The sequence below is a fragment of the Melospiza georgiana genome, chromosome 33 (genome assembly GCF_028018845.1).
Source record: "Melospiza georgiana isolate bMelGeo1 chromosome 33, bMelGeo1.pri, whole genome shotgun sequence".
Lineage (NCBI taxonomy): Eukaryota > Metazoa > Chordata > Aves > Passeriformes > Passerellidae > Melospiza > Melospiza georgiana.
In genome coordinates this window covers 3,326,541-3,354,279 of record NC_080462.1, presented here as the reverse complement: position 1 = coordinate 3,354,279, position 27,739 = coordinate 3,326,541, and the positions used below count along the sequence as shown (strand labels likewise).

At 68.7% G+C, this 27,739-nt stretch overlaps 3 protein-coding genes across 3 annotated transcripts; 2 read left to right on the top strand and 1 right to left on the bottom strand.

Annotated features, from left to right (window-relative positions):
* Positions 1-79: 79 nt before the first annotated feature.
* LOC131095109 (uncharacterized) lies at positions 80-9,514 on the bottom strand. Its single transcript, XM_058042679.1, has 14 exons — positions 9,323-9,514; positions 7,245-7,552; positions 4,767-5,614; positions 4,480-4,533; positions 4,105-4,217; positions 3,579-3,767; positions 3,255-3,375; positions 2,946-3,128; positions 2,402-2,583; positions 2,196-2,274; positions 1,756-1,877; positions 1,569-1,661; positions 820-938; positions 80-242 (listed from the first exon to the last, which is right to left on the bottom strand). The coding sequence occupies exons 1-14, from the start codon at positions 9,512-9,514 to the stop codon at positions 80-82; spliced, it is 2,766 nt and encodes a 921-aa protein (XP_057898662.1).
* A 743-nt stretch (positions 9,515-10,257) lies between these two features.
* Positions 10,258-15,179, top strand: LOC131095108 (methanethiol oxidase-like). Its single transcript, XM_058042678.1, has 12 exons — positions 10,258-10,261; positions 10,792-10,845; positions 11,108-11,220; positions 11,558-11,746; positions 11,942-12,062; positions 12,189-12,371; positions 12,734-12,915; positions 13,048-13,126; positions 13,445-13,566; positions 13,661-13,753; positions 14,247-14,365; positions 15,017-15,179. Exons 1-12 carry the CDS (start codon positions 10,258-10,260, stop codon positions 15,177-15,179), a joined length of 1,422 nt encoding a protein of 473 aa, XP_057898661.1.
* A 2,596-nt stretch (positions 15,180-17,775) lies between these two features.
* On the top strand, positions 17,776-27,608 carry RFX5 (regulatory factor X5). Its single transcript, XM_058042677.1, has 11 exons — positions 17,776-17,998; positions 18,438-18,471; positions 18,576-18,658; positions 19,018-19,158; positions 19,573-19,689; positions 19,886-19,967; positions 20,164-20,365; positions 20,609-20,697; positions 20,785-23,126; positions 25,338-25,436; positions 26,163-27,608. Exons 1-11 carry the CDS (start codon positions 17,877-17,879, stop codon positions 27,595-27,597), a joined length of 4,746 nt encoding a protein of 1,581 aa, XP_057898660.1. The 5' UTR covers positions 17,776-17,876; the 3' UTR covers positions 27,598-27,608.
* The last annotated feature ends 131 nt before the right edge of the window (positions 27,609-27,739 follow it).

Below are 27,739 nucleotides of genomic sequence, written 5' to 3'. Positions count from 1 at the left end.
ACCCCACAGCCCCAATTTCCCCCCGGCACCCCGATCCCGCCCCGGCGCCCTTTGCCGAGCGCGGCGCTGCCGGCGCCGCTCAGGGCAGGGTCACGGATTTGGCATCGCCGCCAGGGAGGCGGATCTGGTGCGCCAGGCACGGCCCGTTGGGCTCCTTGCCGAAATCCACCAGGAAGTTCTTGTTGACGCTCAGGCCGCCCTTGTCCGTGTCCACGTCGAGCTGCAGCATCACCGAGCCCTCCCTGCGCGGGGACAGCGGCGGCTCAGGGCGACAGCGACCCCCGGGCCCGCCCCGAGCCGCCACAGCGACCCCCGGGCCCGCCCCGAGCCCGCCCGGAGCCGCCACAGCGACCCCCGGGCCCGGGGCCAGCGGCACGGGCTGGGATGGGGGCGGCTGGGGGTCCCCAATTCCCGATGGAGGCGACAGGATGGGCACAGGGACACCTTTGGGTCCCCAATTCCCGATGGATGGGCACAGGGACACCTTTGGGTCCCCAAATCCCGATGGATGGGCACAGGGACACCTTTGGGTCCCCAATCCCGATGGATGGGCACAGGGACACCTTCGGGTCCCCAGCTGCCTCAGGACGGGCACGATTCCATCCAGGACGGGCTCGGCGCCGTTTCCCCTCCGCAGCTCCCCCAGGCTCGGCTCGGGCTCTGCCCGGCCAGGCCGGACCCCCTTGCGCTGAGCTCGGCCCGGGCTCTGCCCGATCCCGACCCGGCCGGCAGCGGCTCCGGGGCAGCCCCGGCGGGGTCGCGGCCCCTTCCCCGCTCCCACCGGGCCCGGGCAGCCTCGGGCAGCCGCGAGGGGCTCACTTGATCAGGCTGGGGTAGAACTGCCGGTCCCAGGTGCTGTAGAAGGAATTGGTCACGTAGAGCCGCTTCCCGTCCAGGCTCAGCTGCAGCGCGGCGGGGCCGCCGTACACGCGCTTACACTGGGACACAGGACATGGGTTACTGGGGGCACTGGGGGCACTGGGACACAGGACTGGGGCCACTGGGGGCACTGGGACACACGGACTGGGGGCACTGGGACACAGGACTGGGGCCACTGGGGGCACTGGGACACACGGACTGGGGGCACTGGGACACACGGACTGGGGGCACTGGGACACAGGACTGGGGCCACTGGGGGCACTGGGACACACGGACTGGGGGCACTGGGACACAGGACTGGGGCCACTGGGGGCACTGGGACACACGGACTGGGGGCACTGGGACACAGGACTGGGGGCACTGGGGGAACTGGGACACACGGACTGGGGGCTCTGGGACACAGGACTGGGGTTACTGGGGACACTGGGAGCACTGGGACTGGATTCCAGCAGGGGCACTGAGAGCAGGTTCAGGCTCATGGTCAAGTGAGGTCACGCACACTCACACTCAGGTGAGCACACACTCACACTCAGGTGAGCACACACACTCAAGCACAGTCCCACACTCACGCTCACCCCCGGCCCCGCCCCCAGCCCCGCCCAGGCGCGCCGGCCCCGCCCACAAGCCCTCACAGACGCTCCGGCCCCGCCCCCGGCCCCGCCCGGGCGCGCCGGCCCCGCCCCGCTCACCTTGACCACCAGCGGCTCGGGCTGGCACTTGAGCTCCTCGTCCCTGCACACGGTCACGGGGCCCCCTCGCAGGATGCTGCCGCCCACGAACACCTGCAAGGGCCGCGCTGGCACACGAGCGTTCCCCGGCCCGGCCCCCCGGGCCCCCCGGCCCCGCTCGGCCCCCCGGCCCGGCCCTGCCCCTCACCTGCCCCACCAGCCGCGGCTTGCAGCTCCGCGACAGCTCGTACTGCCGGATGTCCCCGTGCAGCCAATTGCACACGTACAGGAACCGGTCGTCCTGGCTGATGACGAGGTCCACGATGAAGGCTGCGGGCAGAGCCGGGGCTCAGGGGCACGGCCAGCACCGGGGGAGCCCACACGGGCCTGGCCTGAGCTGGGCTTTGGGGCAGGGACCAGGACTTTGGGCTCGGTCAGCATTCGGGCTCAGTAATCATTTGGGGTCAGCTCTGATTTGGGGTCAGTCAGGATTCGGGGTCACCCCGCAGGATCTGGGGTCGGTCAGGATTCGGGGTCATCCCGCAGGATTCGGGGTCCCCCCGCCGGCTCTGGGGTCACCCCGCAGGCCGTGCCCGGCCGCACAGCTCGCCCAGCGAACAGGAATGCCACCCCCGAGGGCACACGCACCCGGCATCTTGGGCATGATCCAGCCCGACACGTCCTTGGCCGGGATCCGGATCACCTCCTCCACGGCCCAGTTGTCTCTCTGCACAGGGACACCGAGCCCGGCTCAGCCCGCGCTGCCCCGCCCGAGCCGAGCCGAGCCGAGCCGGGCACGACGGGCTCAGCCCCCGCACCCTCCCCGCTCCCGCTCCCCGCCGCCCCGCACTCGCCTCGCAGGATTTGTAGAAGCGGAAAATGGCCCCGCTCAGGGCACAGCCCACGTAGCCCTCGGCGGCCTCGGGGTTGTGCAGGAAGCGCACGGTCATGGGCAGGGAATCCTCGCCCAGGTCGAAGCACTGCGTCAGGCTGCGGCACGACAGGTTCCACACGTTCAGGCGGCGGCCGAAGACCCCTGCGATACACGGGGGAGAGGCTGGGGGCGGCCGGGGAGAGACCCCGAGGGGCTCCTGGGGGGCATCGGCACGGGAAGGGCGGGAACCGGGCAGGGGGAACTGGGAAATGCGGGAACCGGCGAACTGGGAAATGCAGGAATTGGGGAGGGGGAACCGGGAAATGCAGGAATTGGGGAGGGGGAACTGGGAAACGCAGGAATTGGGGAGGGGGAACTGGGAAATGCAGGAATTGGGAAATGCGGGAACTGGGGAGATCACAGAGAAATGCAGGATTTGGGGAGAACACAGAGAAATGCAGGTTTTGGGGCAGCAGGACCCTGCCCACCCGGGGTTCCACCCGCTGCCACCCGCGTGTCCCCACCTTTCTTGAGGTCATCGGGGTTGAAGCCGCGCCCGGCCACTCTGGGCACCATCCCGGCCGAGCTGACCAGGACGTTGTGCCGGGCCTGGTACCAGAAGTCGTGCCCGGTCGGGGGAGCCTCACACTCGTTCTCCCAGTTGCCCTTCAGCTCGAAGGTCTCTCCGTCCAGCACCACGAAGCCACCTGGGACACACGAGGCGGGGACAAATCCAGGCTTCTGCATTTCCAGCAGGACCTCCGGGGTGGCAGTTCGGGCAGGGAAATGGGAATCCCGGCAGGGACATGGGAATTCGGGCAGGGAAAATTCACCTTTGCCGTGGCCAGCGGCGTCGCCCATGTTGGCCACCAGGACGTCGCCGTTGGGCAGGGGGTGGGTGACGGACAGGTAGCCCTTGTTGCACTTCCAGAACACATCCACGGGCTCGATCATCTGCACGAACCAGCGCCAATTTCAGCCTGCGCCTGCTCGGCGCCTTTCCCGGCCGTACCACAGAATCCATCCATCCCTCCATCCATCCATCCATCCATCCATCCATCCATCCATCCATCCATCCATCCATCCATCCATCCATCCATCCATCCCTCCATCCATCCCTCCTCCCTCCCTCGCTGCCCCGACTCCCCCGGCCGTACCTTGCAGATCCGCGGCGCCCGGCACTGGGAGCCCACATCCACCACGTAGATGCGGGAGGAGATGAGGCACGGCAGCACCAGCTTGGTCCTTTTGGCCGCGGCGCCGCCGTCGAAGCAGCCGCAGGCGGGGCCCCAGCCCGCGCAGTGCAGCTCGTCCTTGAGGTTGGGCATGGGCAGCCGGTGGATCACCTGGGCACGGCCAAGGCAGCTCAGGCCGGGCCGAGCCGGGACAGCCCGCGGGGAGCGGCCCCGGGGCCGGGGGAGCCCCGGGGAGGGGCCGGGAGAGACCCCGGGATTTGGGGAGCTCTGGAGAGGGGCTGGGAGCGGTCCCGGGATTTGGGGAGCTCTGGAGAGGATTTGGGGAGCCCCGGAGAGGGGCTCGGGGGGCGGCCGGGAGCGGACGGGACAAAGTGACAAAGGCTTTCCTCGGTTCCCCGGCACAAAGAGCTGCCCGGGCGGCCCCGGAGGGCTCGGGGGGCGCAGCCCCGGCTCGGTCCCGCCCCGGGAGCCCGGCACGGCTCGGTACCTGGCCGTAGTGGCAGGAGCGCGGGTTGAGGTCCACGGTGGCCAGGAAATCGGGCTGCTCGATGCCGGTGCTCCTGTAGGTGCAGGTCACGTAGGCGACCTCCTCCCGCGGGGCTGGGGACACAAGAGCGGCTCGAACCGCGCCGAGAGCCCCGAACGGCGCCGGCAGAGCCGCGGGCAGCTCTCCGCAACGGCCGCGCTGGGTTCGGGCTGCTGCCGTGCCCTGCCGCTGCCCCCGCGCCGCTCCCGAGCCGGGAACCGGCAGGAGCGACCTCCGGCAGCCCTGGCCAAGGGGCCCGGCACCGACCCCGAGCTCGGGGGACCCCAAAGAGCCCAAACGCCCCCGGCCCAGCCCCGCCGCAGGGGCAGCACTCGCCTTTCAGCACGTCGGGGCACGACGGGTACTCGTAGCACGGAGCTCTGCATCTGTCTGGGGAGCAGAGGGGACGCCGTGAGCGCGGCCCGGGCCCGCACCGAGCCCGCTCCGGAGAGGCCCTCCCAGCGCAGGGAGCCCCGGGGCCACCGCGGGGACGGGACAGAGCCCGGACGGGACGGGACGGAGCCGGGATGGGGACAGAGCTGTCACCCGGAGCTGGCACAGGACGGGGACAGAGCTGTCACCCGAGAGGGGACAGGGACAGAGCTGTCACCCGGAGCTGGCACAGGACAGGGACAGAGCTGTCACCCGGAGCCGGGGCACGCTGGCAGCTCCAGCTCGGACAATCCCTCTGGATCCCGGGGCCCCGTGGACGGGCAGGGCCCCCGGGAGCCCCCGAGGTCCCGCAGCAGCTCCGGGAGCAGCGGCGCCGCGGGCAGAGCTCGGGCCCGGCTCCCTGCCCGTGCCCGGGGCACAGAGGCGCCTGTGCCAGGCGTGCCCAGGGAATGCCCAGGGGTGCTCGGAGCCGGTCTCGGGCCGGCGCTGCGGGCCCGGGGCTCGGGGGCAGCCGCGGGGCTCCCTTACCCATGGCTGCAGCTCTGGGGGTCGCGGCGCTGGCGGCGGACGAAGGAGCCGGAGCTGAGGGGCAGCTGCTGCTGTCTCGGGGCTGGAGCGGCTGTGCCGTGCCCTGGCTGCTCCCGGGGGCCTTTTATCCCCGCCGAGGGGCGGCGGGAGCGCGGCCAAGCCCAGGGAGGGGCTGCCCAGCGCTTGGGAGGGGCCGGCCCGCCGCTGCGGCTTCTTTCCTCCTCCCCGCCGCCAATCTGCGCCCAAATCTGCTGCTCGCTGCAGCTCCCGAAGCCTCAAAGCCCGGCGCCGGCCCCGGCCGAGCCCGCCGAGCCCCGCACGGAGCGGCCGCAGCGCCCGCAGCGCCCCCGGCCCGGCCCGGGCACCCCCAAACTGCTCCTGCTCCGACAGGGGCGCCCCGAGCCCAGCGCCGGCCCGGGGCTCCCGAGGGTCCCCGCCGGCCCCGCAGGGTCCCCGAGCGGGCTCTGCCGGGGACGGGAGCTTGGGAGCCCGGGGACACCGGGATGGGCTCGGGGACAGCGGGGATGGGCTCGGGGACAGCGGGATGGACCTGGGGACAGCGGGATGGGCTCGGGGACAGCGGGATGGGGCCGGGGACACCGGGATGGGCTCGGGACAGCGGGATGGGCTCGGGGACAGCGGGATGGGGCCGGGGACACCGGGATGGGCTCGGGACAGCGGGATGGGCTCGGGGACAGCGGGATGGGCTCGGGGACACCGGGATGGGCCCGGGGACACCGGGATGGGCTCCGGGACACCGGGATGGGCTCGGGACAGCGGGATGGGTCCGGGGACACCGGGATGGGCCCGGGGACACCGGGATGGGCTCCGGGACACCGGGATGGGTCCGGGGACACCGGGATGGGCCCGGGGACAGCGGGATGGGCTCGGGACACCGGGATGGGCTCGGGACAGCGGGATGGGCTCGGGGACACCGGGATGGGCCCGGGGACACCGGGATGGGCTCGGGGACACCGGGATGGGCTCGGGACAGCGGGATGGGCTCGGGACAGCGGGATGGACCCGGGGACACCGGGATGGGCTCGGGACACCGGGATGGGCTCCGTGAGCTGCTCAGGGGATCCCGGGGACGGGGACAGACCCCGGGGACACCGGGGGCCCTCAGGAAACGCCCCCCGAGTCCCCCTGGGGCAGCTTCAGCCCGGGCAGCACACGGGGCGGCCTCCATGGGTGGCACCTCTGGGTGGGGACCTGGGGTCAGCTGGGGACAAGGGGGATTTGGGAGTTCGAGGCTGGTGCTGGAAGCGTCACCCGGGACTGTCCCCAACCCTCTGGTCACCCCCAAGTGTCCCCCAGGCCCTGGGCCATGCCCAACCCCAGCCCCGGGTGCCACCAGCAGCACAAAAGTGGCACCAGCCGGGCTGGATTTGACCCAAACTGCGCTGAAGCGGCCCCAAAGGAGCCGAGATCTCGCTCCAGGCCCCGAGGGCCCGCAGCAGGGTCCCCTCCCGAGGCCACAGCCAGGGACACTCAGCGCCCCGGAACGCGGCTCCAGCCCCGGGGGAGGGCGCCGGGACACGGAATTGCTGCCGCCAGCAGCGCGGGGACACCGCCCGGCCCGGGGCCCGGGGACGGCCCCGCAGCGGGGACAGCTCTGCCCCCCGGCCGCTCCGGGACAGCCCCGGCACCGGGCAGCGGGCAGCGGGCACCGGGCACAGGGCAGCGGGCAGCGGGCACAGGGCAGCGGCACAGGGCACAGGGCAGCGGGCACCGGGCACCGGGCAGCGGCACAGGGCACAGGGCAGCGGGCACAGGGCACAGGGCAGCGGCACCGGGCACAGGGCAGCGGCACAGGGCACAGGGCAGCGGGCAGCGGGCACAGGGCAGCGGCACAGGGCACAGGGCAGCGGCACAGGGCACAGGGCACAGGGCAGCGGCACAGGGCACAGGGCACAGGGCAGCGGCACAGGGCACCGGGCAGCGGGCACCGGGCACAGGGCAGCGGGCACAGGGCAGCGGGCACCGGGCACAGGGCAGCGGCACAGGGCTGCGGGCGCCGGGCAGCGTCCCCACGTGCCCGCGCCTCCCTCCCCTGGCGCTGCACACCCGCTCATTAGCCAGCTCATTAGCCAGCTCATTAGCCCGCCCCTCATTAGCCAGCTCATTAGCCCGCCCCTCATTAAGGAGCCGCGCTGTTCCCGGTGGCTTCCCGAGCTGACGTCGCCGTGTCCCTCCCTGTCCCCGCTCGGCGCTCGCGCGTCCCCGCGGCGCTGATAACAGCGAGATAAGCGCGGGCGCAGCGCAGCGCGCGTGGCCGCAGGACAAGCCCGGCACCCTCGGGGCGCTGCCCCCGCCCCGCCGGCCGCTCCGGCTCCTCCGGCCCCGCCGGGGTTGGGAACGCGCCGGGACGGGCCCCGCTCCGCCGCCACCTCGGACAGCTCCCGGCTCCGGCCGCGGCCCCGGCGAGGCTTCGGCTTCCCCCGAGGCTGCCGCAGCGGGGCCGGGGCTCCTTCAGCGCCTCCCGCTCCTAAATCGCGATTTCCTGCGCTTTTGTCCCATTCTCCATCCTCCCTTCCCGGCCTCGGCCTCAGCCGGGCACTGAGCACCGGCAGACTTTGGGGAAACGTTTGTTTCACGCAGGGAGCCCCAAATCGCGCTGCTCGTTCGTCCCCGGGGGCTGCAATTCCACCCAGGAGCGGCCCCGTGGGCCCCGCAGCGTTCCCGGCTCTGCCATCAGAAAACCTCGAGCTCAAATTCCCTTCCGAGCCACGTATTCCCTGATTTTCTGATGATTCTGATGTGGGAAAAGGGCGATTTTTGGGAGCTGGCTCCCGAGTTCACGGGAAAATGTGACAAACCCCGAAATTCCCCGGCCAGTGGAAGGCAGGTGACGCTGGGAGTTTGTTCCCCGCTCCACCATCAGAAAAAAAAAACAGGGAATAAATCACACTTGGGGGAATCTGTGAGCTTTTCTTTGGTTCCAAACCCGGGGGGGCTCCGCTGCAGCGGGAGCGGGGCCGCGATCCCCCGGGTCGGGCTTGGAACGGCACCGAGAGAGGAGATTAATCGCTGTCCCTGTCCCGGTCCCCCTGTCCCCCTGTCACTATCGCTGTCCCTGTCCCGGTCCCCTTGTCACTGTCGCTGTCCCTGTCCCTGTCCCCCTGTCCCCCTGTCCCCCTGTCCCCCTGTCACTGTCACTGTCGCTGTCCCGGTCCCTCTGTCCCCGCCCGTGTCCCCCTGTCACTGTCACTGTCGCTGTCCCGGTCCCCCTGTCACTGTCGCTGTCCCCCTGTCCCCGTCCCTGTCCGTGCCGAGGGGGACACGCGGGGGGCCCGAACCCCGAACTCCCTCGGGGTCGTTCCAGGGGCCACCCGGACTCCCCGAACCAGCCGGAAGAGCCGCCCGGGAGGCGCCGCTGCCCTGGGCCGGGTCCCAAAACTCCCAAAGCTTTGAAGCTTTTTGGGCGAGCGGCCCCCGAGGAGCCGCCGCAGCCCGAGATAATTCCAGGGCGTCTCTCGTTCCTCTGGATCCGCTCGGAATGAGGGACTTGAAAGGCTCGGGGTGGCCTTTCCTCGCTCCACGGGGCAGGAATGTCCAGCTCCAAGAGGCTTTCGGGATGGGCGGGACAGATCCCAGACGAATCCCTTCCAAACTGGGGGAGACGAACGCGATCTGCAGTGTCAGGAACGGAGAAATCTGATTTTCCCGGATTATGGGAAGTGGGGATGAGCAGGAGAAGCCGGGAAACTTCCCGAACCGGGCTGGGGGGACGCTGCCCCCACCTCTGGTCATGGAAAAGCCGCAGATGAGCACAGGGAGAACCAGCCCGGCTCACCTGAGCGCAGGGAGGGGCAGGAAGTAATCCCAGCCCTTATCAGCAACTTTATCTTATCAGCCGCAGCTTTATCTCCTCCCGGCTAGGCTCACCACGGGAATTTCGAGCTCTCCCAAACGCTCATTTGCTGCGGTTTTTGTAGGATTCGCTGATTTTGGGGGGATTAAGGAACTGGATTTGATGTTCGGAAATAGCGCTGAGTGCTAAAGGGACCTTTAGGAGAATTTCAGAATTATTTGGGTTTGGAAATTGCACCGAGTGTTAAAGGGACCCTTACGAGAATTCCAGGATTTCTGGGGTTGGAAAATCCCTCCAGGATCATCCAGTCCAAGTTGGGACCAATCCCCCCCGGTCACCCAGAAAAAGGTCCGGGAATTCTCCAGGGGCGGCCGCTCCGAACCTCCCCGGGCAGCCCCTGCCGAGGCCTTTTCCCTTTTCCAGGAAGAATTTCCCCAGATTTACCACCCTGAGCCCCCCCTGGGGCGGGTCGAAGCCGTTCCCTCTGGTCCTGGCCCCATTCCGGGCATCAGATCCCAAATCCCTACGGGCAGATCCCAAATTCCCCGGGATCTCCCTTTGATCCAGGCGGAGGTCCCGGTGTCCCCGGGGTCTGTCCCCGTCCCCGGGATCCCCTGAGCAGCGCCCCGAGCCCATCCCGCTGTCCCGAGCCCATCCCGGTGTCCCGAGCCCATCCCGGTGTCCCCGAGCCCATCCCCGCTGTCCCCGAGCCCATCCCGCTGTCCCGAGCCCATCCCGGTGTCCCGAGCCCATTCCGGTGTCCCGGGCCCATCCCGGTGTCCCCGAGCCCATCCCCGCTGTCCCCGGGCCCATCCCAGTGTCCCGAGCCCATCCCGCTGTCCCGAGCCCATCCCGCTGTCCCGGGCCCATCCCGCTGTCCCGGGCCCATCCCGCTGTCCCCGGGCTCCCAAGCTCCCGTCCCCGGCAGAGCCCGCTCGGGGACCCTGCGGGGCCGGCGGGGACCCTCGGGAGCCCCGGGCCGGCGCTGGGCTCGGGGCGCCCCTGTCGGAGCAGGAGCAGTTTGGGGGTGCCCGGGCCGGGCCGGGGGCGCTGCGGCCGCTCCGTGCGGGGCTCGGCGGGCTCGGCCGGGGCCGGCGCCGGGCTTTGAGGCTTCGGGAGCTGCAGCGAGCAGCAGATTTGGGCGCAGATTGGCGGCGGGGAGGAGGAAAGAAGCCGCAGCGGCGGGCCGGCCCCTCCCAAGCGCTGGGCAGCCCCTCCCTGGGCTTGGCCGCGCTCCCGCCGCCCCTCGGCGGGGATAAAAGGCCCCCGGGAGCAGCCAGGGCACGGCACAGCCGCTCCAGCCCCGAGACAGCAGCAGCTGCCCCTCAGCTCCGGCTCCTTCGTCCGCCGCCAGCGCCGCGACCCCCAGAGCTGCAGCCATGGGTAAGGGAGCCCCGCGGCTGCCCCCGAGCCCCGGGCCCGCAGCGCCGGCCCGAGACCGGCTCCGGGCACCCCTGGGCATTCCCTGGGCACGCCTGGCACAGGCGCCTCTGTGCCCCGGGCACGGGCAGGGAGCGGGGCCCGAGCTCTGCCCGCGGCGCCGCTGCTCCCGGAGCTGCTGCGGGACCTCGGGGGCTCCCGGGGGCCCTGCCCGTCCACGGGGCCCCGGGATCCAGAGGGATTGTCCGAGCTGGAGCTGCCAGCGTGCCCCGGCTCCGGGTGACAGCTCTGTCCCTGTCCTGTGCCAGCTCCGGGTGACAGCTCTGTCCCTGTCCCCTCTCGGGTGACAGCTCTGTTCCCGTCCTGTCCCCGCTCGGGTGACAGCTCTGTCCCCATCCCGGCTCCGTCCCGTCCCGTCCGGGCTCTGTCCCGTCCCCGCGGTGGCCCCGGGGCTCCCTGCGCTGGGAGGGCCCCTCCGGAGCGGGCTCGGTGCGGGCCCGGGCCGCGCTCACGGCGTCCCCTCTGCTCCCCAGACAGATGCAGAGCTCCGTGCTACGAGTACCCGTCGTGCCCCGACGTGCTGAAAGGCGAGTGCTGCCCCTGCGGCGGGGCTGGGCCGGGGGGGTTTGGGCTCTTTGGGGTCCCCCGAGCTCGGGGTCGGTGCCGGGCCCCTTGGCCAGGGCTGCCGGAGGTCGCTCCTGCCGGTTCCCGGCTCGGGAGCGGCGCGGGGGCAGCGGCAGGGCACGGCAGCAGCCCGGAACCAGCGCGGCCGTTGCGGAGAGCTGCCCGCGGCTCTCCCGGCGCCGTTCGGGGCTCTCGGCGCGGTTCGAGCCGCTCTTGTGTCCCCAGCCCCGCGGGAGGAGGTCGCCTACGTGACCTGCACCTACAGGAGCACCGGCATCGAGCAGCCCGATTTCCTGGCCACCGTGGACCTCAACCCGCGCTCCTGCCACTACGGCCAGGTACCGAGCCGTGCCGGGCTCCCGGGGCGGGACCGAGCCGGGGCTGCGCCCCCCGAGCCCTCCGGGGCCGCCCGGGCAGCTCTTTGTGCCGGGGAACCGAGGAAAGCCTTTGTCACTTTGTCCCGTCCACTCCCGGCCGCCCCCCGAGCCCCTCTCCGGGGCTCCCCAAATCCTCTCCAGAGCTCCCCAAATCCCGGGACCGCTCCCAGCCCCTCTCCAGAGCTCCCCAAATCCCGGGGTCTCTCCCGGCCCCTCCCCGGGGCTCCCCCGGCCCCGGGGCCGCTCCCCGCGGGCTGTCCCGGCTCGGCCCGGCCTGAGCTGCCTTGGCCGTGCCCAGGTGATCCACCGGCTGCCCATGCCCAACCTCAAGGACGAGCTGCACTGCGCGGGCTGGGGCCCCGCCTGCGGCTGCTTCGACGGCGGCGCCGCGGCCAAAAGGACCAAGCTGGTGCTGCCGTGCCTCATCTCCTCCCGCATCTACGTGGTGGATGTGGGCTCCCAGTGCCGGGCGCCGCGGATCTGCAAGGTACGGCCGGGGGAGTCGGGGCAGCGAGGGAGGGAGGAGGGATGGATGGATGGATGGATGGAGGGATGGATGGATGGATGGATGGATGGATGGATGGATGGATGGATGGATGGATGGATGGATGGATGGATTCTGTGGTACGGCCGGGAAAGGCGCCGAGCAGGCGCAGGCTGAAATTGGCGCTGGTTCGTGCAGATGATCGAGCCCGTGGATGTGTTCTGGAAGTGCAACAAGGGCTACCTGTCCGTCACCCACCCCCTGCCCAACGGCGACGTCCTGGTGGCCAACATGGGCGACGCCGCTGGCCACGGCAAAGGTGAATTTTCCCTGCCCGAATTCCCATGTCCCTGCCGGGATTCCCATTTCCCTGCCCGAACTGCCACCCCGGAGGTCCTGCTGGAAATGCAGAAGCCTGGATTTGTCCCCGCCTCGTGTGTCCCAGGTGGCTTCGTGGTGCTGGACGGAGAGACCTTCGAGCTGAAGGGCAACTGGGAGAACGAGTGTGAGGCTCCCCCGACCGGGCACGACTTCTGGTACCAGGCCCGGCACAACGTCCTGGTCAGCTCGGCCGGGATGGTGCCCAGAGTGGCCGGGCGCGGCTTCAACCCCGATGACCTCAAGAAAGGTGGGGACACGCGGGTGGCAGCGGGTGGAACCCCGGGTGGGCAGGGTCCTGCTGCCCCAAAACCTGCATTTCTCTGTGTTCTCCCCAAATCCTGCATTTCTCTGTGATCTCCCCAGTTCCCGCATTTCCCAATTCCTGCATTTCCCAGTTCCCCCTCCCCAATTCCTCCATTTCCCAGTTCCCCCTCCCCAATTCCTGCATTTCCCAGTTCCCCCTCCCCAATTCCTGCATTTCCCAGTTCGCCGGTTCCCGCATTTCCCAGTTCCCCCTGCCCGGTTCCTGCCCTTCCCGTGCCGATGCCCCCCCGGAGCCCCTCGGGGTCTCTCCCCGGCCGCCCCCAGCCTCTCCCCCGTGTATCGCAGGGGTCTTCGGCCGCCGCCTGAACGTGTGGAACCTGTCGTGCCGCAGCCTGACGCAGTGCTTCGACCTGGGCGAGGATTCCCTGCCCATGACCGTGCGCTTCCTGCACAACCCCGAGGCCGCCGAGGGCTACGTGGGCTGTGCCCTGAGCGGGGCCATTTTCCGCTTCTACAAATCCTGCGAGGCGAGTGCGGGGCGGCGGGGAGCGGGAGCGGGGAGGGTGCGGGGGCCGAGCCCGTCGTGCCCGGCTCGGCTCGGCTCGGCTCGGCTCGGGCGGGGCAGCGCGGGCTGAGCCGGGCTCGGTGTCCCTGTGCAGAGAGACAACTGGGCCGTGGAGGAGGTGATCCGGATCCCGGCCAAGGACGTGTCGGGCTGGATCATGCCCAAGATGCCGGGTGCGTGTGCCCTCGGGGGTGGCATTCCTGTTCGCTGGGCGAGCTGTGCGGCCGGGCACGGCCTGCGGGGTGACCCCAGAGCCGGCGGGGGGACCCCGAATCCTGCGGGGTGACCCCGAATCCTGACTGACCCCAGATGCTGCGGGGTGACCCCGAATCCTGACGGACCCCAAATCAGGGCTGACCCCAAATGATTACTGAGCCCGAATGCTGACCGAGCCCAAAGTCCTGGTCCCTGCCCCAAAGCCCAGCTCAGGCCAGGCCCGTGTGGGCTCCCCCGGTGCTGGCCGTGCCCCTGAGCCCCGGCTCTGCCCGCAGCCTTCATCGTGGACCTCGTCATCAGCCAGGACGACCGGTTCCTGTACGTGTGCAATTGGCTGCACGGGGACATCCGGCAGTACGAGCTGTCGCGGAGCTGCAAGCCGCGGCTGGTGGGGCAGGTGAGGGGCAGGGCCGGGCCGGGGGGCCGAGCGGGGCCGGGGGGCCCGGGGGGCCGGGCCGGGGAACGCTCGTGTGCCAGCGCGGCCCTTGCAGGTGTTCGTGGGGGGCAGCATCCTGCGAGGGGGCCCCGTGACCGTGTGCAGGGACGAGGAGCTCAAGTGCCAGCCCGAGCCGCTGGTGGTCAAGGTGAGCGGGGCGGGGCCGGCGCGCCCGGGCGGGGCTGGGGGCGGGGCCGGAGCGTCTGTGAGGGGCTGGGGGCGGGGCCGGCGCGCCTGGGCGGGGCTGGGGGCGGGACCGCGGGTGAGCGTGAGTGTGGGACTGTGCTTGAGTGTGTGTGCTCACCTGAGTGTGAGTGTGGGTGACCTCACTTGACCATGAGCCTGAACCTGCTCTCAGTGCCCCTGCTGGAATCCAGTCCCAGTGCTCCCAGTGTCCCCAGTAACCCCAGTCCTGTGTCCCAGAGCCCCCAGAGCCCCCAGTGCCCCCAGTCCTGTGTCCCAGTGCCCCCAGTCCTGTGTCCCAGTGCCCCCAGTCCGTGTGTCCCAGTGCCCCCAGTAAGCCATGTCCTGTGTCCCAGTGCCCCCAGTCCTGTGTCCCAGTGCCCCCACTACCCCTAGTAACCCCAGTCCTGTGTCCCAGTGCCCCCAGTGCCCCCAGTAACCCATGTCCTGTGTCCCAGTGTAAGCGCGTGTACGGCGGCCCCGCCGCGCTGCAGCTGAGCCTGGACGGGAAGCGGCTCTACGTGACCAATTCCTTCTACAGCACCTGGGACCGGCAGTTCTACCCCAGCCTGATCAAGTGAGCCCCTCGCGGCTGCCCGAGGCTGCCCGGGCCCGGTGGGAGCGGGGAAGGGGCCGCGACCCCGCCGGGGCTGCCCCGGAGCCGCTGCCGGCCGGGTCGGGATCGGGCAGAGCCCGGGCCGAGCTCAGCGCAAGGGGGTCCGGCCTGGCCGGGCAGAGCCCGAGCCGAGCCTGGGGGAGCTGCGGAGGGGAAACGGCGCCGAGCCCGTCCTGGATGGAATCGTGCCCGTCCTGAGGCAGCTGGGGACCCGAAGGTGTCCCTGTGCCCATCCATCGGGAATTGGGGACCCAAAGGTGTCCCTGTGCCCATCCATCGGGATTTGGGGACCCAAAGGTGTCCCTGTGCCCATCCATCGGGATTTGGGGACCCAAAGGTGTCCCTGTGCCCATCCTGTCGCCTCCATCGGGAATTGGGGACCCCCAGCCGCCCCCATCCCAGCCCGTGCCGCTGGCCCCGGGCCCGGGGGTCGCTGTGGCGGCTCCGGGCGGGCTCGGGGCGGGCCCGGGGGTCGCTGTGGCGGCTCCGGGCGGGCTCGGGGGTCGCTGTGGCGGCTCCGGGCGGGCTCGGGGCGGGCCCGGGGGTCGCTCTGGCGGCTCGGGGCGGGCCCGGGGGTCGCTGTCGCCCTGAGCCGCCGCTGTCCCCGCGCAGGGAGGGCTCGGTGATGCTGCAGCTCGACGTGGACACGGACAAGGGCGGCCTGAGCGTCAACAAGAACTTCCTGGTGGATTTCGGCAAGGAGCCCAACGGGCCGTGCCTGGCGCACCAGATCCGCCTCCCTGGCGGCGATGCCAAATCCGTGACCCTGCCCTGAGCGGCGCCGGCAGCGCCGCGCTCGGCAAAGGGCGCCGGGGCGGGATCGGGGTGCCGGGGGAAATTGGGGCTGTGAGGTGCCCCGGGTGATGGGGCTGGGGGGGATCGGGGCTGTGGGGTGCCCCGGGTGATGGGTTCGGGGTGTCCCGGGTGATTCTGGGCTTTAGGATCCCACGGGGGATTCCTGCTTTGGGGTCCCCTCGGGTGATTTCGGGGTTCGGGGTGTCCCGGGCCATTCCCGGCCATCCCTGTCCCCGTCCCTGTCCCTGTCCCCGCTTTCCCTGCCATCAATAAAGTTGTTTCCTGCATCAGCCGCCGCTTCCCGAGGCTCATTCCCGGAAAATCCCGGGACAAACAAATCCCGGGGGGGGCCGCGGGCGGAGCCGGGACCGCGGGAAGGGTCTGGGGGAAATTCCCGGCGCTGCCTCTTTTCCCGGGGTTTGCTTCCAGCTGGGCATTTTATCCCCATTTGTCATCAATTTTCCCCTCCTTTATTCCCCTGTTTTATCCCTGTGGGCTCCTGGAGAAGGTTTTGCCCAGAAATAAAGTGGGAGCCAGGTGGATATAAATATAGTGGGATCATCCAGGTGGATATTTGGGATAAATCCTCCCCTGGCCCAGGTTTTTCCATGGATTCCCCATCCCTGGAATTGCCCCAGTCCAGCTCGGGCAGCTCTTGGAGGCACCTGGGCCAGCAGGAGCCGCCCAACGGGGTTGGACCAGATGAGCTTTGAGATCCCATCCATCCCACAATCCCAAAAAAATCCCACAATCCCAAAATCCCAAACTCGGCAAGGTTCCGAATGCGGAGCTCTGACTCAGCCTCACCCCCTGCAATTAAAACCTCTATTTCCAGTTCTCCCCTTCCCGATAAAAATCTGCAAGCTCCCCGAAATTCCTTGGGAATGTGGGAGTTCCCTTCCCCCAAAATCCCTGGGAATGTGGGATTGTCCTTTTCCCCAAAATCCCTGGGAATGTGGGATTTCCCCTTCCCCATCCCAAAGGAGCCCCTGGAAAAGTCGGGAAGCTCCAGATCCTCTTCCCTGCACGTCTCGCGCGCCCCGGGAATTTTGGGATTTGGGAATTTGGCAATTCCGGAGTTGGAAATTTGGGAATTCCAGGATTTGGGAATTCGTGAATTCCGGGATTCGGGAATTCAGAAATTTGGGAATTCCAGGAGTTGGGAATTGCGGGACGTGCGTGACCCGCGGGATGAAATCAATCCAAAGAAAATATTTTTCCTTTTCCTTTTCCTTTTCCTGCTCCGGAGCTCTCCTTGCACACTCCTTGCACGCGCCTTGCACACTCCCCGCACACGTGACACACGCACGTGACACACCCGTTGCACAACCCCCCCACGTGACCCTCCCTTGCACACGCGCACGTGACACGCGCACGTGACACGCGCCCGTTGCACAACCCCCCTCACACGTGACCGCCCCGCGTGACCCGTTTGCACACTCGCCGCACACCCGTCTCCCCTCGCGCCGCTCGCCCCGGCCAATCAGATCGCTGTTGCCAGGCAGATTTCGGCCCCTCCCGCCCCGCCACATCCGGGCGCTCACCCCCAGCTGAGGGGGGGGGGAGGCTCAGCCAATCACAGCCGCGAGTGCTGCCGTATCCGGGCAGACCAGCGCCGTTGCAGCCAATCAGAAAAAACAAGGGGCCGCGCGCGCGGCGAGCGAGGGGCGCGTCCACTTTCGGTTCGCGCGGGGGGCGCGGGGCACGTGGCGGGACCCCTCCCCTCCCCCCCCCCCTCCCGGGGCCCCCCGAGCCGGACGGGACCAGGTGGGTGCGGGGCTGGGGAGGGGGGGCAGGCCTGGGGACACCCCCGGGGACACCGCGGGGACACCCCCGAGACACCCTCGGAACAGCCCCGGAACACTCCAGGACCCCCCCGGACACCCCCGGGTACACCCCGGACAGCCTCGGGACAGCCCGGAACACCCCCGGGCTCGGCCCCGGCAGGGGGGTACCGGCCCCCGGTACCGGTCCGGTCGGAGCGCCGCGGTCGCGCTGGGCCGGGGCCGCCGGGAGCGCCCCGGTGCATCGGGGAGGGCGCGGAGGGCGGCGGCGGCCCCGGGGGTCGCTTCCGGTGGCCTCATGGCCCCGCGTCCCTGAGCGTCTCTTCCGGTGGCGCTGTGGGTCCCTTCCTGGTGTCCCCCTGTCCTGGTGTCCCTCTGTCCCTGGGACCCCCCCGTCCTGGTGTTCCCATGTCCTGGTGTCCCTCTGTCCCCATGTCCTGGTGTCCCTCTGTCCCTGGGACCCCCCCCGTCCTGGTGTCCCTCTGTCCCCATGTCCTGGTGTCCCTCTGTCCCTGGGACCCCATGTCCTGGTGTCCCTCTGTCCCCATGTCCTGGTGTCCCCCTGTCCCTGCAGTCCCCCTGTCCTGGTCTCCTGGTGTCCCCCTGTCCCTGCTGTCCCCCTGTCCCCAGCCCTGCCGGGGCCACTGCCGGTCTCCCTGTCGCATTTCCGTGGCCCCTGTCCGTGCCCACGATCCCCATTAGAGCCCAGAATGGGATTTACTCCCCTTTTGACCCCAAATTGTCCCTGTTCCCTGCAGGACGGGGCTGCCATGGCCGAGGAGGAGGAGCTGGGCACCAGGGCCACCCGGAGGGGCACCCAGAATGGGATTTATTCCCATTTTTACCCCAAATTCCCGTTTTCCTGTTCCCTGCAGGACACACACAGGGCTGCCATGGCTGAGGAGGAGGAGCTGGGCACCAGGGCCACCCGGAGGGGCCCTCTGTCAGCTGGCAGTGCCCGGGGCGGTGCCACCGAGTCCAGCACGCTGCTGCAGGAGCTCCGCGGCAACATCTCGTGAGGGCAGCGCCCCAGAATCTGGGAATTCCTGCAATCCCCCAACCCAAGGGGGCTCACGGGGTGGGGGATTGGGAATTGGGCACCCCAAAATCTGGGAATTCTGCCAGGGCACCCCAAGGGGGCTCACGGGTGGGGGATTGGGAATTCCACCTCGGATCCATCCTGTGTCCCTCCTGGATGCATCCTGGATCCCTGAGCCCTGGGGTCCATCCTGGGATCCATCCTGGATCCATCCCAGATCCATCCTGGGTCCATCCAGGGCTCCTGGGTCCATCCTGGATCCATCCCAGATCCATCCTGGGTCCATCCTGGGTTCCTGGGTCCATCCTGGATCCCACTCGGGCTCTGGGGGTTCCTGGGGAGCCCTGGGCAGAGCTGGAATTGTGGTCCCGGGGATTTTGGGATCGTTCCTCACTCGTGGCCTCTCTCCCCGCAGCAAATCCGTGCAGAGCAAGGTGGACTCCATCCTGGTGAGTGTTGTGGGGATGCTGGGGCAGGGCAGGGCTGTCCTGGGGCTCGCCCCACGGGATCCATCTCCATCTCCTCCTCTCCCTGTCCCCGTCCCGGAGCGCAGCAGGACGTGCAGAAGTTCTCGGACAGCGACAAACTCTACCTGTACCTGCAGCTGCCCTCGGGGCCCAGCCTGGGCGAGAAGAGGTCAGGGGGGACCTGGGGGTGGGTCTGGGGGGTGGGATCCGTGGGGTGGGATCCTTGGGGTGGGATCCGTGGGGTGGGATCCTTGGGGTGGGATGGGATGGGATCCATGGGGTGGGATCCTTGGGGTGGGATCCGTGGGGTGGGATGGGATGGGATGGGATGGGGTCCATGGGGTGGGATCCTTGGGGTGGGATCCATGGGGTGGGATGGGGCTGGAGCTGGCACAGGGGTGCCCCAGTGCGGGTCCCTCACCCAGGGCGGGCACAGGGGTGCCCCAGGGCGGGTCCCTCACCCGGAGGCGCTGGCACGGAGGTGCTGACTGATGGGCTCCCCTCCCTGCCTGTCCGCCCCTGGAGCAGCAGCAGCAGCAGCTCCTCCTCGCTGGAGCTGAGCACGCTGGGCACGGCCGAGCACATGCACGCCTGCAGCTGGATCCGCAACCACCTGGAGGAGCACACGGACACCTGCCTGCCCAAGCAGGACGTCTACGACGCCTACAAGTGAGCCGGGCTGTCCCGCGTCACCGCGTCACCGCGTCACCGTGTCACCGTGTCCCCATGCCCCGCCGTTCCCTGCCCTGTCCCCAATGTGCTCTGTGTCACCCCCGGTGTCCCCGATGTGCTCTGTGTCACCTCCTCTGTCCCCGTGTCCCCCTGCCCTGTCCCCAATGTGCTCCGTGTCACCCTCGGTGTCCCCGATGTGCTCTGTGTCCCCCTTCCCTGTCCCTGCTCCGTGTCACCCCTGGTGTCCCCATGTCCCCCTTCCCTGTCCCTGATGTGCTCCGTGTCACCCCCGGTGTCCCCGATGTGCTCTGTGTCCCCCTGCTCTGTCCCTGCTCCGTGTCACCCCCGGTGCCCCCGTGTCCCCCTGCCCTGTCCCCAGTGTGCTCCGTGTCACCCCCGGTGTCCCCGCAGGCGTTACTGTGACAACCTGGGCTGCCGCCCTCTGAGCACGGCCAACTTCGGCAAGATCATCCGCGAGATCTTCCCGAACATCAAAGCCCGGCGCCTGGGGGGCCGCGGCCAGTCCAAATATCCTTCCCTGGCCTGGAATTCCTGTGCCAGCTGCTCTTTTTTCCCTTTTTTCCCTGGTTTTTTTTCCCTTTTTTTCCCCATTTTTTCCTATTCTTTTTCCTGGTTTTCCCCCAGTTTTTCCCATTCCTGAGGGTTCCTCAGGGGTTGGTTCCCGGTTTTTTGGGCTTGGGAAAAATCCTTGACTCTTCCCAACATACTGCTACGGGGGGATCCGGAGGAAGACCGTGGTCAGCCTTCCTCCCCTGCCCAGCCTGGACCTCAAAGTGACCGAGACGGTGAGTTTGGGTGGGATAGTGGGATGGGGTGGGTGACAGTGGCAGTGTCCCTGTCCCCTCAGTGATGTCCCTGTCCCTGTCCCTGTCCCCAGCAGGCGGAGCCGGCCGAGCTGGCTCACTCCTACAGCAGCACTGAGGTGACAGTGGCAGTGTCCCTGTCCCTGTCTGATGTCCCTGTCCCTGTCCCCGTCCCCAGCAGGCGGAGCTGGCCGAGCTGGCGCACTCGTACAGCGCCGAGGTGACGGAGGCCGCGTGTGCCCTGACGTGTGACTGGGCCGAGAAGATCCTGCGGCGCTCCTTCAACAACATCGTGGAGGTGGCGCAGTTCCTGCTGCAGCAGCACATCATCAGCCCCCGCTCGGCCCACGCCGACCTGCTCATGGCCATGGTGCTCTCAGGTCAGCCCGGGGACGCCGGGGCTGCCACCACCCCTGGGGACAGACAGTGTCACCCCTGGGGACACAGTCAGTCTCCTAGAACAGTGTCACCGCTGGGGACAGACACCGTGGGGGGTGGCATGGGTTGTCCTCCACCTTGTCAGTGTCCCCTTCCATTCCCAATGTCCCCTCCCCACTGCCCGTGTCCCCTCCCCAGTGCCACCATCCCCAGTGCCACCCTGCTCACGTCCCCTCCTCCCACAGAAAACACGGACAAGCCCCCCCAGGAGCCCCGGCCACCCTCAGCCCCCAAGAAGAACGGCCCGGACCCCGCGGACAGCAGCCAGGAGCAGGTGAGACCCCCGGGAGCCCTCCCCGGGCCGGGCCGGGCCGGGCGCTGGAGGCTCCCGCAGCCCGGTGCCACCCTGTCCCCTCCGCAGGCCAAGAAGGACGCTGTCGCCAAGGTCCCCGCGCAGCCGCGGCCCGAGAAGAAGAAGCCGGAGGCGGCGCGGGCGGGCAGCAGCCCGCAGGTGAGCGCGCTGGTGGCGCGGCTGCCGCTGCTGCTGCCCCGCATCCCGGCCCCGCAGCGCCCGCCCGTGCCCAGCGCGGCGCCCGCGCCGCCCGTGCTGGTGCCGCGGCCCGCGGGCACCGTGAAGGTGGCGCTGCCGCTGCCCGTGGGCGCCGCCGCCATCCCCGTGCTCAACGTGCTGCTGCCCGGCGTGGGCGTGCCCGCGGCCGAGGCGCCCCGGGACCCCGAGGGGCAGCAGCCGCCGCGCGGCCGCGCCGCCAAGCGCGCCCCCGAGGGCGCGGCCGCGGACGGGAACGCGCGCAAGCGGCGGCGCGGCAGGCCCCGCAAGAGGCCGGGGGACAGCGCCGCGTCCCCCGAGGAGCCCGAGGCGGCCCGCGGCGAGGACGGAGGGGACTCGGCCCCGGGGGCGTCACCCGGGGCTGGCGGGGCCGCCGTGCCCGGCGGGGATAGGGGCGTGGCCGGCGGGGCTGCTGAGGATGCCGGGGACAGCATGGAGGTGGACAGTGACACGGTGGCTGGTGGGGACAGCCCGGGCAGTGGCAGTGCCACCGTCCCCCTTGGGGACAATGGCAGTGCCACTGCCACCCTTAGTGACAGCCTGGTCAATGGCAGTGCCACTGTCCCCGTTAGTGACAGCCTGGTCAATGGCAGTGCCACTGTCCCTGTTAGTGACAGCCTGGCTGGGGGCAGTGCCACTGTCCCCCTTAGTGACAGCTCAGTCAATGGCAGTGCCACTGTCCCTGTTAGTGACAGCCTGGTCAATGGCAGTGCCACTGTCCCTGTTAGTGACAGCTCAGTCAATGGCAGTGCCACTGTCCCCCTTAGTGACAGCTCAGTCAATGGCAGTGCCACTGTCCCCCTTAGTGACAGCTCAGTCAGTGCCAGCGTCCTACTCAGTGACAGTGCAGTCAATGGCAGTGCCATTGTCCCTGTTAGTGACAGCTCAGTCAATGACAGTGCCACTGTCCCCGTTAGTGGCAGCCTGGTCAGTGTCAGTGCCACTGTCACCCCTGGGGACAGCGCAGTCAATGGCAGTGCCACTGTCCCTAATGGGGACAGCCCGGTCAATGGCACTGACACTGTTCCCCTTGGGGACAGCTCAGTCAGTGTCAGTGCCAGTGTCCCCATTAGTGACAGCTCAGTCAATGGCAGTGCCACTGTCCCTGTTAGTGACAGCGCAGTCAATGGCAGTGCCACTGTCCCTGTTAGTGACAGCTTGGCTGGGGGCAGTGCCACTGTCCCTGTTAGTGACAGCTCAGTCAATGACAGTGCCACTGTCCCCGTTAGTGACAGCCTGGTCAGTGTCAGTGCCACTGTCCCCCCTGGGGACAGCGCAGTCAATGGCAGTGCCACTGTCCCTAATGGGGACAGCCCGGTCAATGGCACTGACACTGTTCCCCTTGGTGACAGCGCAGTCAATGGCAGTGCCACTGTCCCCGTTAGTGACAGCTCAGTCAGTGTCAGTGCCAGTGTCCCCATTAGTGACAGCTCAGTCAATGGCAGTGCCACTGTACCCCCTGGGGACAGCCTGCTCAGTGTCAGTGGCACCATCCCCCTTGGGGACAACTCGGTCAATGGCAGTGCCACTGTCCCCCTTGGGGAAAATGGCAGTGCCAGTGTCCCCCTTAGTGACATCCTGGTCAGTGGCAATGACACTGTCCCCCCTGGGGACAGCGCAGTCAGTGGCAGTGCCACCACTCCCCTTGGGGACAGCCCAGTGAGTGGCAGCATCCCTGGTGATGGCTCTGCTGCTGGTGGCAGTGCCACCGTCCCCCTTAGTGACAGCCCAGCTGGGGGAAGTGCTAGCACCCACCTTGGGGACAGCCCGCTCAGTGGCAGTGCCAGCGTCCCCCTTGGGGACAGCTCAGTCAGTGCCACTGTCCCCCTTGGGCACAGCCCGCTCAGTGGCAGTGCCAGCTCCCCCAGTTGTGGCTCTCCTGGTGGTGGCAGTGCCACTGTCCCTGTCAGCGACAAGCCAGTCACTGGCAGTGCCACTGTCCCTGTCAAGGACAGCCCAGCCATGTCCAGTGACACTGGGGACAGGCCTGTCACTGTCAGGGCCACCAGCCCTGTCAGGGACAGCTCACTCAAGGGCAGTGACACTGGGGACAGGCCGGTCACTGCCAGTGCCACTGTCCCTATTAGGGATGGGCCAGACACTGGCAGTGCCACCATCCCCACTGAGAACAGCCCGGCCAGGGTTGGTGACAGTGGGGACAGGCTGGTCATTGCCAGTGCCACCACAGAGGACAGGCCAGTCACTGGCAGTGCCACCAGCCCTGCTGAGGACAGCCCAGCCAGGGTGAGTGACACTGGGGACAGGCTGGTCACTGGCAGTGCCACCAGCCCTGTCAGGGACAGCCCAGCCGGGGTTGATGACACTGGGGACAGGCCGGTCACTGGCAGTGCCACTGTCCCTATTAGGGATGGGCCAGACACTGGCAGTGCCACCAGCCCTGTCAGGGACAGGCCGGTCACTGTCAGTGCCACCACGGAGGACAGGCCTGTCACCAGCAGTGCCACCGTCCCTGTCAGGGACAGCCCAGCCAGGGGCCGTGCCACCAGTGGGGACAGGCCGGTCAGTGGTGACACTGTCCCTGTCAGGGACAAGCCAGTCCCTGGCAGTGCCACTGTCCCTAGGAGGGACAGCTCACCCAGGGCCAGTGCCAGTGGGGACAGGCCGGTTACTAGAAGTGCCACTGTCCCCACAGCTGGTGGCAGTGCCACCGTTCCTGTCAAGGACGGCTCACCCAGGGCCAGTGCCACCACTGGGGACAGGCCGGTCACCAGGAGTGCCACCGTCCCTGTCAGGGACAGCCCAGCTGGTGGCAGTGGCACCACACCAGTCAAGGACAATCGGGCCAGGGGCAGTGCCACCACTGGGGACAGCTCATCCCGGGACAGTGCCACCGTCCCTGTCAGGGACAGCTCACCCAGAGCCAGTGGCAGTGCTGGGGACAGACCGGTCACCAGGAGTGCCACCATTCCCAGCAGGGACAGCCCAGCTGGTGGCAGTGCCACCGTCCCTGTCAGGGACAGCTCATCCAGGGCCAGTGCCACCACTGGGGACAGGCCAGTGAGGAGCAGTGCCACCACTGGGGACAGGTCAGTCAGTGGCAGTGCCACTGTCCCTAGGAGGGACAGCTCACCAAGGGGCAGTGGCAATGGGGTCAAACCGGTGACTGGCAGTGCCACCGTCCCTGTCAGGGACAGCTCCAGGAGCAGTGCCACCGCAGGGGACAGGCTGAGCAGGGACAGTGCCACCACTGGGGACAGGTCAGTGAGGGGCAGTGCCACCATCCCTGTCAGGGACAGGTCACCCAGAGACAGTGGCAGTGGGGACAGGCCGGGCAGGGGCAGTGCCACTGTCCCCATCAGGGACAGGTCACCCAGAGACAATGGCAGCGGGGACAGGCCGGGCAGGGGCAGTGGCACCGTCCCTGTCAGGGACAGGCCAGGCAGGGGCAGTGGCAGTGGCAGTGTCCCCGGCAGGGACAGGTCACCCAGAGACAGTGCCACCACTGGGGACAGGCCAGGCCCTGGCAGTGCCACCACTGGGGACAGGCCAGGCAGGAGCAGTGCCACCGTCCCTGTCGAGGACAGGCCAGGCAGGGGCAGTGGCACCGTCAGGGACAGGCTGGTCAGGGGCAGTGCCACTGTCCCCATCAGGGACAGCTCAGACAGTGGCAGTGCCACTGTCCCTGTCAAGGACAGGTCAGCTAGAGCCAGTGGCACCACCGGGGACAGGTCAGTCAGGAGCAGTGCCACTGTCCCTGTCAGGGACAGCGCTGCCAGGGGCAGTGCCACCATCCCCGCTAAGGACAGCTCATCCAGGACCAGTGACATTGGGGACAGGCCAGTTAGTGGCAGGGCCATCATCCCTGTCAGGGACAGCGCAGCCAGGGGCACTGCCAGCCCTGGGGACAGGCCAGTCCCTGGCACTGCCACCCCTGGGGACAGGCTGGGCAGGGGCAGTGCCACCACTGGGGACAGCACAGCCAGGGGCAGTGCCACTGTCCCTATCAGGGACAAGCCAGTGTCTGGCAGTGCCACCATCGCTGTCAGGGACAGCTCACCAAGGGCCACTGCTGTTGGGGACAAGCCAGCGAGGAGCAGTGCCACCCCTGGGGACAGGCTGGGCAGGGACAGTGCCACCCCTGGGGACAGGCTGGGCAGGGACAGTGCCATCCCTGGGGACAGGCCAGTGAGAAGCAGTGCCACGACTGGGGACAGGTCAGTCAGGGGCAGTGTCACCATTGGGGACAGGCTGGGCAGGGACAGTGCCACCCCTGGGGACAGGTCAGTGAGGAGCAGTGCCACCACTGGGGACAGGTCAGTCAGGGGCAGTGTCACCATTGGGGACGGGTCAGTGAGGGACAGTGCCACCACTGGGGACAGGTCAGTGAGGGGCAGTGCCACCACTGGGGACAGGTCAGTCAGGGGCAGTGTCACCATTGGGGACAGGCTGGGCAGGGACAGTGCCACCCCTGGGGACAGGTCAGTGAGGAGCAGTGCCACCCCTGGGGACAGGCTGGGCAGTGACAGTGCCACCACTGGGGACAGGTCAGTCAGGGGCAGTGCCATCCCTGGGGACAGGCTGGGCAGGGACAGTGCCACCACTGGGGACAGGTCAGTCAGGGGCAGTGCCATCCCTGGGGACAGGCTGGGCAGGGACAGTGCCATCCCTGGGGACAGGCCAGTGAGAAGCAGTGCCACCACTGGGGACAGGTCAGTGAGGGACAGTGCCACCACTGGGGACAGGTCAGTGAGGGGCAGTGCCACCCCTGGGGACAGGTCAGTGAGGAGCAGTGCCACCATCCCTGTCAGGGACAGGTCACCCAGAGACAGTGGCAGCGGGGACAGGCCGGGCAGGGGCAGTGCCACTGTCCTCATCAGTGACAGGTCACCCAGAGACAATGGCAGCGGGGACAGGCCGGGCAGGGGCAGTGCCCCCATCAGGGACAGGTCACCCAGGGCCAGTGGCAGCGGGCTCAGGCTGGTCAGGGACAGTGCCACCATGCCCATGAGGGACAGTGCCACCATTCCCATGAGGGACAGGTCACCCAGGGCCCCTGACCCTGGGGACAGGCCGGGCAGGAGCAGTGCCACTGTCCCTGCCAGGGACAGCCCAGCTGGGGGCAGTGGCACGGTCAGGGACATGCCAGTCTCTGGCAGTGCCACTGTCCCCATCAGGGACAGGGACAGGGACAGCCCATCCAAGGGCACTGCCACTGTCCCTGTTGGGGACAGGCTGGTCGCTGCCACTGCCACTGTCCCTGTTGGGGACAGGCCGGTCAGTGGTGGTGGCACTGCTGGGGACAGGCTGCTCACTGCCAGTGGCAGCGTTGGGGACAGGGTGGTCAGTGACAGTGGCACCGTCGGGGACAGGCTGCTCACTGACAGTGGCACCGTTGGGGACAGGGTGGTCAGTGACAGTGGCACTGCTGGGGACAGGCTGCTCACTGCCAATGGCACCGTCGGGGACAGGGTGGTCAGTGACAGTGGCACCGTCGGGGACAGGCTGCTCAGTGACAGTGGCACCGTCGGGGACAGGTCGGTCAGTGACAGTGGCACCGTTGGGGACAGGCTGCTCAGTGACAGTGGCACCATTGGGGACAGGCCGGTCAGTGACAGTGGCACCGTTGGGGACAGGGTGGTCAGTGACAGTGGCACTGCTGGGGACAGGCTGCTCACTGACAGTGGCACCGTTGGGGACAGGGTGGTCAGTGACAGTGGCACCGTTGGGGACAGGCTGCTCAGTGACAGTGGCACTCCTCCTGGCAGGGACTGTCCCTCCAGGGGCAGTGGCACTCCTGGGGACAGGCCGGTCCCTGGCAGTGCCACTGTCCCCGTCAGGGACAGCCTATCCAGGGGCACTGCCACCATCGTGGACACGCCTGTCACCGGCAGTGCCACCGTCCCTGTGGGTGACAGCCCCTTCTGGGCCTGGGGCACCGCTGGGGACAGCGCGGGCGCTGGCAGTGCCACCTTCCCCGTCAGGGACTGCCCGTCGCGGGGCACCGCCGCCATCGTGGACGCGCTGGTGACCCTGAGTGGCACCGTGGTGGACAGGAGGATCCTGGGCAGTGTCACCGTCCCCGTCAGGGCCAGCCTGTCCCGGGGCACTGCCACCATCGTGGACACGCCCGTGTTCGTCAGTGCCACCGTCCTCGTTGGGGACTCCATCCCCAGGGTCACCGCCACCATCGTGGAGTCCAGGGTGCCCGGCCATGCCATCCTCCCCCTCGGGGACACGCTGGCCTGTGGCAGTGCCACCGTCCCTGTCAGGGAGTGCCCGTCCAGGGACGGTGCCACTGTCCCCATCAGGGAGTGCCCATCCCGTGACAGTGCCACCCTGCCTGTTGGGGCCGGGTCAGTGGGTGGCAGTGCCACCATCCCTGTCAGGGAGTGCCCATCCAGGGGCACTGCCACCCCTGGGGACAGCAGGCACGTCACTGGCAGTCCCCCTGTCACGGACACACTGGTCAGTGGCAGTGCCACCATCCCTGTCAGGGACTGCCCGTCCAGGGGCGGTGCCACCCCTGGGGACAGGCCTGTCCCTCCCGTCCGTGTCAGTGTCATCAGGGATGGCAGGACGGGCACCAGGGTGGCACCGGCGGCCCTGGCACAGTGCGGTCACAGCCGGGCCGGGTCCCCCCTCGGGGACACGCAGGGACACACGGGGGCGGGCACAGGGACGGGGTCCCCTGCGTCACACCAGTAAAAACCAGTAAAAAACAGTAAAAACCAGTCACTGCCGTGCGGCTGTGTGTCTGTGAGCCCGGGCACCGGGAGGGGACATTGGCACGGGGAGGGGACACTGGGGGCGGGGAGGGGACACAGGGAGTGGGGAGGGGACATTGAGA